General features: G+C 47.2%; 1 protein-coding gene across 4 annotated transcripts in view; it reads left to right on the top strand.

The window, feature by feature from the left end:
• PNPLA7 (patatin like domain 7, lysophospholipase) overlaps positions 1–14,307 on the top strand; it is a 1,524,034-nt gene that overhangs the window by 430,833 nt on the left and 1,078,894 nt on the right. For all 4 annotated transcript variants that reach the window (XM_078642105.1, XM_078642108.1, XM_078642106.1 and 1 more), the window contains one exon: positions 6,574–6,651. In XM_078642105.1, the coding sequence (XP_078498231.1) occupies positions 6,574–6,651 (78 nt within the window). The remainder of the gene's footprint in view (positions 1–6,573; positions 6,652–14,307) is intronic.

Here is a 14,307-nt window from a genome sequence, read left to right as displayed (position 1 = left end):
GCAGTTCGTAAACATATCATGTTTCCATTTGACCCCGTCATGGTCAAAAACATTTCCTTCTAGTGTCGTTGAACAGGACACACAATTGCCACATTTGTGGTGCCCGCAAATAGGTTTTAAATTCCACTGCGCTATCAGGTCACTTTTCTGCTTAGGGATATAACTGTCCGCTCTTACAAGTTGCTGACCTATGCTTGTGTTTTTATGCATAGCGAAAATGGGTTTTTCTAGAGGATATTCAAGGGTTTCCAACAAGTGCCAATTTTTCAAAATGATGCGTTTAAATTGATTAGTGTGTGAACCAAAGCTTGTTACACAAACCAATTTGTCTAACTCACCCTTTTCTTTTATCTGAAGCAGATTTTCTCTTGGGGTGAATCTGGCCCGTTTCTTGGAGTGTTTCAATAGTTTTCTAGGATAACCTCTTTTCACCATTTCCGTGCAAAATATTGTTGCATGAGACTCAAAATCTGCCACATCTGTGCAGTTTCGTCTTATCCTCAACAGTTGTCCGTAAGGAAGATTCTCTTTCAAGCACTGTGGGTGGGAACTTCTATAATGGAGAATGGTATTTCTATCCGTTTCTTTTTTGTATATGGTGGTTGTCAGCGTTTCAGCGCTGGAGCCAACTGTGACGTCAAGAAAGGTCATTTTACATTTGCTAGATGCCATAGAAAATTTGATGTCATTGTGCCTGGAGTTTAGCCACTCATGGAAGTGATCAAGCTCGGTCTGACTCCCCTGCCACAGGAGCCAGACGTCATCAATGTACCTAAGCCATTGGTTTATGTTGCCTGAGAATGGGTCATTGTTGTATATGAATCTCTCTTCATATTGTGCCATGTATAACACTGCCATAACGTGACAGACCACACAGGGTACCCACCTCATTCATTTTAGCATTGGCAGATATAACATTACGCAGCAATTACTTCAAATTTGAAAATGACTTTTTTGTCCAAGTAAAATGCACCGCCATGGGTTGTCCTTACGCGCCAGAGATGGCAGTGTTATACATGGCACAATATGAAGCTCCTCCCTCCCACCTCCCCATATAAGGCGGCAGGTGCGCGGATGCGTGCCGCTGGCGTGTTGAAGGCAAGCCCGTCTGCACCCGTCCGTGCCTGGACAGCTCCCAGCGCCAGGAACCCCTAGTCCCCGCGCCTGCCACGACGACCGACGCCACTACAATGCCAGCACCCTCCTCGCACACCGGACAAGCACACACCTGCTTCCTGGCCGCCCCGAAGCTCACCCAAGGACCCTTCACTTGCTGGAACTGCAACTTCACCAGCCTTCAAGCCGCCCAACCACCCCCTGGAAAAGAACTCAACCACCTCAGATGCTCCGCATGCAAACACGCCGTTGAACTCTGGGACCTGCTCGACATCTCCTCCCCGGACGTCGCCTTCCTGACTGAGACCTGGATGACCGCCTCCTCGGCCCCGGACATCGCCATAGCCATCCCGGAAGGCTACAGATCCCCTACAGGGACCGCACCAAAGGAGTAGGAGGGGGAATCGCCATCGTCCACAAGAACACCCTCAGGATCACGGCCAGCACAGACGACACCCTCAGCTCTGCCGAACACCTGCACTTCCAGAGCCACACCGACCCCTACACCACCCTCAGAGGAACACTCATCTACAGACCCCCCGGACCATAGCTCCAGTTCAGCGACTCCATCGCCGACTTAGTCAGCCCACACGCCCTGGTCTCGACAGACACTACATCCTCCTCGGAGACCTGAACTTTCATCTCGAGAACAACAACTCCACCACCCTGATTGCAAACCTCGCCAAACTAGGATTCAGACAGCTCGTCACAACGCCCACGCACTCCGCCGGTCACACGCTTGACCCCATCTTCCTCGCAAGCACCCACATCACCTTCAGCCACACCACCTAACACCACTGGACCGACCATCACTGCATCCACTTCACCTTCCGGAAACCCACCATGCTCCACCTCACCCAACAGATCCCCCGCCGCAGCTGGAGCAAAGTTACCGCAGACTAGCTGAACATAAGCCTCGCCCAAAGCCCAGCTGCCGACCCCACAGACACCGACTCCGCAACCTCAGGTGCTGGATCGATGACTGCGCCAATACTCTCGCCCCGCCCAAGAAACCCTCCAACAGATGCACCAACAAGAGAGCCAGCTGGTTCACCTCAGGCCTCCAAACAAACCTGCCGGAAACTTGAGAAGAAATGGCACCACGAACAGACACCAGACAGCCATGCAGACTACAAGAACGCCATCCGCAGACACTATCACCTCATCAGATCCACCAAGAGGACCTCCTTCAGAGACCGCCTCGACAACAACGCACACAACAGCAAGGAGCTCTTCAACATCGTGAAGGAACTCTCCAATCCCCTCTCCAACGACATCCCACCGTCGCAAGACCTATGCGACTCCCTCGCCAACTTATTCCACCGCAAGATCGCCGACATCCACGACAGCTTTAACAACCAGACCGCCCTGACAGTCACTGACACCTCAGACCCTACACCCACCATCGACTACGACCCCCTACTCGCCTGGGCCAACGTGAACAATTACGACACCATCAAAACCATGAGCACAATCCACTCAGGCTCACCTTCAGCCCTATGCCCGCACCACATCTTTGCAAAGTCATCAACATCTCCCTCAAGACCTCGACCTTCCCGGAGAGCTGGAAGCACGCCAAGATCAACGCCCTGGTTAAGAAACCCAAGGCGGACCCGAGAGACCTCAAGAACTTCCGGCCCATCTCCCTGCTCCCGTTCCCGACTAAAGTCATCGAGAAGATAGTCAACAGACAACTGACCCTCTACCTCGAAGAGAACAACATCCTGGACCCGTCCCAGTCAGTATTCCGCAGCAATCACAGCACCAAAACTGCCCTCATCGCCACCACCGATGGCATCAAGACCCTGCTAGACAATTGTGCAACCGCGGCCCTCAGCCTCTTGGACCTCTCAGCCGCCTTCGATACAGTCTGTCACCGCACCCTATGCACACCCCTCCACAACGCAGGGATCTGAGACAAGGCTCTGGAATAGACCACCTCCTTCCTCTCCGGCAGAACCCAGAGCGTCTGCCTCCCTCCATTCCGATCCAAAGCCTCCAAGATCATCTGCGGCGTACCCCAAGGACCGTCCCTCAGCCGGACACTGTTCAACATCTACATGGCCCCGCTCACCCACGTCGCCCGACTGCACGACCTCAACATCATCTCCTACGCTGACGACACCCAACTGATCCTCTCCCTCACCAAGGACCCCCTCACCGCCAAATCCAACCTCCACGAAGCAATGAAGGCCGTCGCCGAATGGATGAAGAACATCCGACTGAAGCTGAACTCAGACAAGATGGAGGTCCTCATCCTCGGCTCCAACCCCTCAGCCTGGACGACTCCTGGTGACCGATCGCACTGCGAGCAGCCCCGACACCCACCGACCACGCATGCAACCTGGGAGTCATCCTCGACTCAACACTTTCCATGACCAAGCAAGAGAACACCGTCTGATCCTCCTGCTTCAGCACCCTCTGCATGCTCCGCAAGACCTGCAGACGGATCCCCACCGAAACAAGAAGAACAGTTTCCCAGGCCCTCTTCAGTAGCAGGCTGGACTACGGAAACGCCCTCTACCCGGGAACCCTGGCCAAACTCCTGAAACGACTACAACGTATACAGAACGCCTCTGCACGCCTGATCCTCAACGTACCCCGCCACAGCCACACCTTCTGAGAGGCCTACACTGGCTCCCCGTCAGCAAGAGGATAACCTTCAAACTCCTCACCCACACACACAAGGCACTCCACAACACCAGTCCGGCTTACCTCAACAGATGACTCACCTTCTACACCCCGAACTGCCAGCTCTGCTCAGCCGACCTCGCCACCGTCCCTCACATCCGAAGAACGATTACCGGCGGCAGATCCTTCTCCCACCTCGCTGCCAAGACCTGGAACACCCTCCCCCTGCTTCTACGACAGACCAGGACCTGCTAACCTTCAGGAGGCTACTCAAGACCTGGCTATTTGAGCAATAGCAGCACCCCCCACTTCCCCCCCACCCCTCAGTGCTTTGAGACCCTCACGGGTGATTAGTGCGCTTTACAAATGTATTGATTGATTGGCTGGATGAGGTTACATTGTCTGGACCCTCATTAGCTTCTACATCGATCAGACAAAGTAGTTTTGATTAGACAATCAACTCTTTGTTGGATATGTTGGCAGCATGGCAGCCTAGAAGGAGAATGTCACGATGGATCGTCGTTTGAATAACATTTGTTAAGCAGTTGCTAAAAAGGAACCACCAGAAGGAATTACCATTCATTCCACTAGAGCCTATGCACCGACCTAGACAATGGGCAGGGAAGTTCCTTTGACAGAAATGTGGTGCTCAGCGACATGAGCTTTGATTCACACATTGACAAACACTGTTGAATTTGGATGTGACAAGAAATTGGCCATTTTGCTTGTTCAGTGCTGCAAATTACCTTGTCTGAACACCTCTTAAGACCCCTCCCCCGGGAAGGGTACTCCTAGGGTATCTATTCGAAAGGGGAGGCATCTGCTGTTAGAAGTAACCATCAGAAGAAATTGTTACGTAACTTCAGTGACAATCTTTCTGGTGGATACTTTATCTACCTACAGATTGCTCACCAATCCCACCCACATCCTTGTTCTAAAGTATGGTCATAGACTTCTGAAATTAATAAGATTCCAATTTAGTTTCTCTTGCACTGCATGTTCGTGTTTTATCAGACGCTGTCCTAGTCTGTCTCTTAGGTCTTTGAAAAAATGGATGAAGAACCGATTTTACAGTGCCCGGGTGCCACTAAATGGCTCTAGGCGCATTACATCCACACTGCAGTTGATGCCGAAACATAGCCAAAAGCATCTATGGGTGCGGGAGAGCTATTGGAGAGTTTCCAGATCCATTCTAGCACCTGAGGGATATTAAACAGGTGAGTAGGAATCCTCGGGTAGATCGAGTGTCTCACGGTGGAGCCTGCATGCAGCACGCATGCACTGCTGTCCCTTGGCAACTTATGGTATCTAAAAAAACATTCTTCAAAAGGTGCTTTTAGCCTCCTCATTACTTATCATTCCTCAGCATCATTATCACTTTTCTTAACTGCCTTCTAATTTGACAGCACGTTCCCGGTGTCAGTTCCTATGTCACTTCCGTTCTTTATGTGGCACATGAACAAAGTACAAATTGATTTCTCTTGTTTAATGTGCTTCATGCTGCTTGCACTGTGTGATTGAGTTTCTATTTCTTTTACAAATTTTTATAGCGCAAACTTGACCCATACTCTTTATAAGAACACAAGTTACAATACTCAAGGTCACAATCATTTCTTTTTTTAATGTGCTTTTGGGGGCAGAGTTCCAGGAGCTTTTTACTTGACAGCAATTGTACGAGGACAACTCCTTGTGTGTGCATTTGTTATGCTCTATCCACTCTACTCCAGTCCACTCCACTCTACTCCAGTCCACTCACTCCACTCCAATCCACCACTCACTCTAATCGATTAAACTCTAATCCACTCCACTCTAATCCACTCATTCTAATCCACCCCATTCTGATACAGTCCACTACACTCCTCTCTAATCCACTCTTATCCACTCTAATCCAATCCACTATACTCTAATCCAAACCACTCTAACCCCCAATCCACTCCGCTCACTCTAATCTATTCCAGTCAGGTCCACTTCAATCTAAACCACTCCACTCCACGCTGCTCACCTATATGACACATCTCTCTATGACCTATGCTACTCTAGTCTTTTCTGTGCCTCTCTACTCCACAGCACTATAATCCACCCTGACCCCTACTCCACGACATCCATGGCTAAATCAAACTGCAAAAGCCAATAGCTCTCACATAGACGAGACCTATAGGCTTTGTCGGTGCTTGTTGTCCTAGTGTGTTTCTATTCAGGAAATCATTTTGGCCAGGCTTTTTTTCTGTACTGCAAAGTCTTCACACAAACAGATCTTTGTACATTGTGTCCCTCTCAGAGCAAGGCAGCACTTTAGTGTCGTCGTTTCTCCATGCCTTGGTGTAAGTACACTTTTTAGCTAGCAAGAATCAAAGCTAACTACAAAATAACAAACATTTGCCTCATTCCCATTACATAATACACTATCTGACTGAGCGAGAAAACCACCGCCCAGCCGCCTATCCCTTTCTCCGCCCGACTCCCTGTCGTAAATAACATTATGAGAAACTCTGGTACCTAAGGGGATCAATTTGCACATACTTGCCTTAACTGTACTTAACTTTAACCGTGCTCTCCTTGGCCCACTGGCTGCATGTAGTCCAACAAAGACCATGTATCTAATCACGGATGTCACATGGAAAAAGGGAAAAACAGGAGTTGTATGTGATTGCCTGCTCCGCATTCAACGTTATATTTTCTGCTCTAAAATCAAGTTTGGAAATGGGATCCACCTTATCAGTGGGAACTGAGATGATTATGTGTCAAATATTGGTAATTAATCAATCACACCATTTTTGAAATATCATTTAATCCCTTCAAGCTCATACAAATGTTATTTCCCCACAGAATCCTTCACTGCTCACAGGCCGAGTGACTCTGCATCAGGTCGGAAGTGGAACAATTTTATCTAAACAGGGAGACCAGGTAAAAATACGTTTTTTGCCAAAGCATTTAATTTGGAGATATCTATATCGATATATTAATCATGCTAGTCTGGTTTTATTGCTTTCTTTTCTTTTGGTAAATGTTCGTTCGAGGCATGTGGGCTGCTGAATTTATATCTGTGCATAGATCGCCGCTTAGTGTTGGGTCCGGATGATTGCACATTGTTGTCCTGGAAGAGTCTTCGAAGTATCACGAGATAGGTGGCTCCTTCCTCGGACTACAGTGCGCATGGGCATCCTCTCCATCCCCAGATTGTTTTTTCCGCCATTGGGTTCGGATGTACTTTCCTTTACTCGAAGTTCGGAATCTAAACTACACTTCCTAAAGGCCAAAAGGCCTTCGGTATCGTCGGTATTGTTTCGAATCGGTGCCGACAGCTTCTTTTCAAACTTTATTCAACTTGGGACGTCGAATCGGGCCGCGGGCCTTCTCGGCGCCACGAGACCAGTCGTCGATGGAACGGAGCCCATTTAAAAGATGCCCTCTTTGTAACTCAAAATACCCACATATCGATAAACATTCTGTATGTAACAAGTGTTTATCTCCTGAATATAATGAATCAGACTGCCTAGCTTGTGCCCAATTTCGTTCAAAAAAGACACTTCGGACTCGAAGGGCCGCTAGGCTAATCATGCAGAAACCAGCGCCAGAACCGGAAAATATCTTCGACGATGAAGAAGATCTCGTCGAAGCCGAAGAATATGAACAACAGTCGGATCAAGATTCAGAGCATGACTCCAACTACTATTTCGATGACGAAGAAGACATCGTTGAGGTAGGGGACGACGAACAAGGGATCGGAGCCGTAGAGGACGACTCCGGTGATGAAACGGGGCCAACTGTGAGTACGACGCCCCATACCTATACCTCCACAATTCCACAGGCTCAGGTCGAGGCATCGCCACAGCGCCTTAGCCAAGATCTCGAAACACATTCTATAGCCCCGCAAAAAAGCTCGGCTAAGAATATTACAAAAGAGCCATCGGATCAACGTACTCCGAAATTGGTAATATCGAAACCAAAAGTTGTCGAACCAAAAACGAAACTGAAACTAATCGACTACACGGTCTTCGGGCCACACTACGTCGATCCATCGGAGTCGAGACCGAAGAAACTCATTGACAATACGGGCTTTGGGCCTAACTATGTCGAACCATCGGAGTCGAACACAAGGGTCGTCGAGCCGAAAACCACCGCCCCTGTATCTACTCCAAAACAAAAGGCCGTCAAACAGAAGAAATCGGCGTCGACAGCTGCAAACACAAAAAAGGGACTTTCGATCCGAAAAAGGTTGTCAGACCCAAACAGAAAGTCGACAAACCAATGGCTCTGCAACAGAAAGCAATCGAGCCGAAGAAAATCGACCCGAAAAAAGCCATGGAGCCAAGACCAAAGACCGTCGATCCGAAACCACAGGTTACAAAATCGACACAAGGTCAAAAATCCACAATCGAATCGACAAAAAACGTTGAAACGGGAAAAACGTCGGCTCCGAAGGAAAAGGCACTACCTAAACAGACCGTAGTACCACAGAGGGACCTCGGACCGATTAAATTTGGCCTACCACCTTCATCAAAAACAAAGGTGGTCGACCCAAAGAGCGGCATCGAACTGAAACAAACTAAACAAAAGACATTGGCAAAAACACCCAGAACTGCTGAACAGGAGGTCTTATATCCAGACCCTGCATCAGAGGAACAGTCACAACTTTACATTGACCCTAATTCTGGGAAACTCACTCTCTACAAAAGAAAAATCAGACCAGAGACTGAGAAAGAGACTTACACTATACCACTCAAAAAGAAAAGGGACTGTTCCACTTCACCTATTCTATTTGAGCCTATTCAGCCAACTAGGCCTAACCCATACTCATAAACACCCACACACTCAGATGAAGAGGTGGTTGAGGAATATAATCGGGAATAAAATTACCCAGTAGACACTGACCAAGACAGTCAAACTCAACCATGGGTTGACCCTGTACATCCAGGTGACACTCAACCCATTCCTGATACATCTTCACACCCTGCTAGGCCTTCTCCTACAGAGGACACAGCTGCTTTTAATTCACTTATCGAAAGGGCAGCCCTCCATCACAATGTGGACATGCATGCAGACCCTGTGGAGGAAGATTTCCTTTTTGACACTTTTGCCACATGAGAAAGAACCGTTAAGACACTACCTATGTTAAAAGGGGTACTTAAACATGCAGGAGACATATTTAAGGATACAACTAGGGCACGGGTCATTAACCCAAGAATAGAGAGGAAATACAGGCCAGCGCCACTAAACCCTACATATATTAAGGGACAACTGCCTTTGGATTCTTTAGTAGTATCCAATGCACGTAAACGTGCAAACTCGCAAACAACTGGAGAAGCTCCACCTCCTGACAAAGAATCAAAGATCTTTGAGGCATCCGGGAAAAGGGTAGCCGCACAAGCAGCTAACATATGGAGAATATCTAACACGCAAGCCCTGTTAGCTAGGTATGGCAGGGCACACTATGACACCTTAGAAACACTTCTCCAGTATTTACCTGAACCTTACAAAGAACAGGCTGAACAACTAGTACAGGAGGGAAAGCTAATCACTAACACCTCCATTAAATGTGCCTTAGATGTGGCAGACACAGCGGCCAGGTCTGTTAACACCAGTGTTATGATCAGGAGACATGCGTGGCTACGCATTTCTGGTTTTAAAAATGAAATCCAGTCCACTTTATTAAACCAGCCAGTCAATCCTGACTACTTATTTGGTCCAGCGGTAGATACAATCCTGGACAGAATGAAAAAAGACACTGAGACAGCTAAGTCTATGGGAGCCCTACAATCACAACAACACAGAGGCTCCTTTCGTCGCTCAAATTACAGGGGTGCTGCAAGAGGTAACTCATCACAGCAGACTACAAACTACAAGGGAAATACACAAACTACCTACAATAAAAACAATAGAGGTGGATACCGCGGCAATAACAACAAAGGCAGAGGACGAGGGAATAATACCACCAGATCCTCTACCAACACAAAACAGTGACTTCTTAGCGCTACCCCCGACCATATAACACCGGTCGGGGGACGATTACAGCAGTTCTACCAGTCTGGCAAAACATCACTACAGACAAGTGGGTAAGGCAAATTATCCGGGATGGCTATTGCCTAGAGCTAACCTCCACACCACCCAATATACCACCAAAACAATGTCCTATGTCTGTAGAACACCTCAACTTATTGCAGCAAGAAGTCATCAGCATGCTGCAAAAAGGGGCCATAGAACTAGTACCATTAGAACACCAAGGTACAGGGGTATACTCACTATACTTCCTCATCCCCAAAAAGGACGGGTCTCTCAGACCAATATTGGACCTCAGGCCCCTAAATCAATACATCTTATCAGAGCATTTTCATATGCTCACTCTACAACAAGTGTTACCACTGTTGCAGCAAGGAGACTTCCTCGCAACCTTGGACCTCAAAGACGCATATTTCCATATCCCGATACATCCTGCTCACAGGAAATATCTCAGGTTCACGCTCCTAAATCAACATTACCAATTCAAAGTCCTTCCATTTGGTGTAACAACAGCTCCAAGGGTGTTCACAAAATGCCTAGCGACAGTAGCTGCACATTTAAGAAGACAACATATTCATGTCTATCCGTACCTGGACGACTGGCTGATACAAGCAACGTCAGCCCAACAGTGTGCAAGCCACATGTCAAAAACAATTCACCTACTACACAGTCTCGGCTTCACGTTGAACTACCCAAAATCTCACCTTCAGCCGTCCCATGTACAGCAGTACCTGGGAGCAACAATAGATACTCAAGCAGCAACAGCATACCCGAACACAGCAAGAATAAACAGTATGCAGTTGCTAATCCAAAAGTTCAAGCCCCAACACTCGCTCTCTGCCCGAGTGTTCATGCAACTCATAGGCATGATGGCTTCATGCATCTTCATAGTCCCTCACGCGAGACTACACATGCGTCCGCTACAAGAGTGCTTAGCACAACAGTGGAACCAGGCTCAAGGACAATTAAAAGACCTAGTGTTGGTAACCAGTCATGCACACAACTCTCTGCATTGGTGGAATCCACAAAACCTTTGCAAAGGACGACTGTTCCAAGAGCCTGTACCACAAATAGTTTTAGCAACGGACGCATCCATGATGGGATGGGGAGCCCATGTCCTTCAGTGCACAGTGCAGGGACGATGGACAACACAACAAAAGAAAATGCACATCAACTTGCTGGAGATGATGGCAATTTTTCTGTCAATGCAAGCGTTCAAAGTACATTTATGCAACAAGACAGTGTTGATCCGGATGGACAACATGACAGCAATGTACTACATACAAAAACAGGGAGAAACACACTCTCCACAGCTGTCACATCTAGCCCAAAGCATATGGAAGTGGGCCATTCAGAGAAACATTTTTCTCATGGCGGAACACCTCCCAGACAAGGACAACCAAATAGCGGATCTGCTCAGCAGACACAGCCAACAGATGCACGAGTGGGAACTTCATCCCACAGTGCTCCAACCATACTTCCAGGTGTGGGGACAACCAGAGATAGACCTGTTTGCAACAAAAGAAAACGCAAAATGCCAGTACTTTGCCGCCAGGTTTCCACATCCGCAGTCGCAGGGCAATGCGATATGGATGAACTGGTCAGGCAAATTTGCGTACGCTTTTCCCCCAGCTCCATTAATACCGCTAGTGGCACGCAAAATGCGCCAACATTCTCTGACGCTAATCCTAGTTGCTCCCACATGGGGAGGCAACCATGGTACACAACGTTCCTAGAACTGTCAGTGGTGCCTCATCAAAGACTGCAACTCAGACCCAGTCTTATAACTCAGAACCATGGCGAAATCCAACACCCAGACCCGCAACAGCTGAACCTGGCGATCTGGCTCCTGAAATCCTAGAGTTTGGATACCTAAACGTGCCTCCAGACTGCATGAATATTATCAAAGAGGCAAGAAAACCAACTACCAGAGCATGTTATACAGCAAAGTGGAAACGTTTCGTCATTTACTGTAATAACAATGACATTAACCCACTTGATGCTTCTACTCAAAACATCATTTGCTATCTCTTGCACCTACAACGTTGCAATTTAGTCTATTCATCCATCCGGATACATTTAGCTGCGTTAGCAGCATATCTGCAAAACAGGCAACACCTTTCACTATTTAGGGTGCCAGCAATTAAAGCGTTTATGGAAGGACTTAAACGCGTAATTCCTCCAAGACACCCACCGTCACCAGTCTGGAATCTAAACGTTGTTTAAACCAGACTTATGGGACCACCTTTCGAACCACTACACTCATGCGAAATACAATTTCTTACTTGGAAGGTGGCTTTCCTTATTGCCATTACTTCGCTTCGAAGAGTTAGCGAGCTGCAAGCTCTAACTATTCAAGAGCCATTCATTCAAGTACATGCAAATAGAGTAGTTCTCAGAACAAACCCTAAATTCATGCCAAAAGTGGTATCCCATTTCCATATAAATCAAACTATAGAACTGCCAGTGTTCTTCCAGAACCCACAGACAGTAGCTGAAAGGGCCTTGCATACTCTAGATGTCAAAAGAGCTCTGCTATATTACATAGACAGAACTAAGGCATTTCGAAAAACAAAACAGTTGTTTGTTGCTTTCTCACCACAACACAAAGGTAACCCTATTTCAAAATCAGGGATAGCCAGATGGATCGTTACGTGCATACAGATATGTTATTTAAAGACAAAACGCACCTTAACAGTTCCCCCTAGAGCGCATTCCATACGCAAGCTAGGGGCATCCATAGCTTTCCTAGGAAATATTCCTTTACACAAAATTTGTAGAGCAGCCACATGGTCAACCACACATACATTTATAAAACACTATTGTGTAGATGTACATTGTAAATTGTAAATGTAAATTGATACTTGTATAGCGCACTACTCACCCGCAAGGGTCTCAAGGCGCTTGTATGAATACCGCTGTGGAACCCATCCTGGCTTTCCCTGTGAGGTGTCCACTCCTGGGCACCCCCAAGGTGGAGGTCAGGCATCCTTAGCGTTGTGGGGGCCGTTGTGGAGATTAAGCATGCTATTGCCCAGAGTTGCAGAGTGGGACTCCATGATTGGAATAGGCACCGAGGCGAGAATTATCAGGTCCGTGGAATTTTGAGCCCAAGACCCGCCGAGGTGGGGAATTGAACCCTGGTCCCGGGCTAGACCTCTGCATCAGGATCTGCCGCTCTAACCATTGAGCCACACTTCTCCACACATTCCAAACAGCAAGCTTCTGTAGATCAGGCTGTTCTCAAAACTCTTTTCCAGACTGCTGCAGCTGACACAGGTAGCCACCGCTAAGGGAGACACTGCTATACATTCTATGCACAGATATAAATTCAGCAGCCCACATGCCTCGAACGGAATATGCTACTTACCAGTATGCCTCTGTTCTTGGCATGTAGGGCTGCGGACATTTATATCGCCCACCCACCTCCCCGGTGCCCGTCGCAGCTGTAGCATTCACTCTTTGCATGGACATCTCTTACTTTACTATACTCCATCTCTGCCACAATGGCGAAAAACAATCTGGGGATGGAGAGGATGCCCATGCGCACTGTAGTCCGAGGGAGGAGCCACCTATCTCGTGATACTTCGAAGACTCTTCCAGGACAACAATGTGCAATCATCCGGACCCAACACTAGGAGGCGATCTATGCACAGATATAAATGTCAGCAGCCATACATGCCAAGAACAGATGCATACTGGTAAGTAGCATATTCCTTCCTGTTGTATTACTTCTACAACGACATGTTCTGTCTTCTTTATTGTTGACAGTTAGCATTTAAATTATTATCTATGTTTTTTTTCTTTGTGCTCTTTACTAAGTTTTTACTCACTCTTGTAGTTCCCTTGGTCATGTAGCAATGTAATTTATGCCTAGGGTTCTGCTGCATATTGCCATAAGGGGGCCCCTCACGCATTTAGCACTGTTAGAGTTCCAGGAGACAATAACTACTACTTCTTCAGGGTAATGGAAGGAATGTTTGTTCATATTGCTGAGTTGTCATTAACAGCCACTTTTTGTCTCTACCTTTCTCTCGGTCTTAAACGTTTGCTTTCTTTTAAATTTGTTCCATACAATTTGCATTGCTCACTTAACATTTGTATTTATGTGCTCTGCCTTGTTTAGTTCCATGTAACAGGCTCTTGTATCAGATGAGAGCATTTCCTTGGAATATTGCCCCTCTTAGAAAAAGTCAGAAAGGGCCTCATTTAGAGTTTCACATTCTCGATGCTCCATTAAAGTGTTGTGAATATCGTGTCCACCGAATTCGAAGTGTAATAGGCTTTGTTGCGCTTCTGATGTGGCGGGCTAGACATCTCCCATGTCTGTAATTGATTATTCCATCTGTCAAACTCTAAATAAGGCTCTAAGTCATATCTAGGTCTTGTACACCCAACACTAACTAATACGTATTAATGCTTAATGGAAGATGCTCTATTCAGGGTTTTTCAATTTGTGTCCAAAAGGGGCAGCACCAGGTCAGATTTTCAGACTATCCACACAATATAAATATACAGTCATTTAATTTACATGGAAATAAATTGAAACCTCAGTGGCTAGCC

This window comes from Lissotriton helveticus, chromosome 5_1 (genome assembly GCF_964261635.1).
Source record: "Lissotriton helveticus chromosome 5_1, aLisHel1.1, whole genome shotgun sequence".
Taxonomy (NCBI): Eukaryota; Metazoa; Chordata; class Amphibia; order Caudata; family Salamandridae; genus Lissotriton; species Lissotriton helveticus.
Note: the sequence above shows the minus strand (reverse complement) of the source record. Positions and strands in the feature narration are given on the sequence as shown.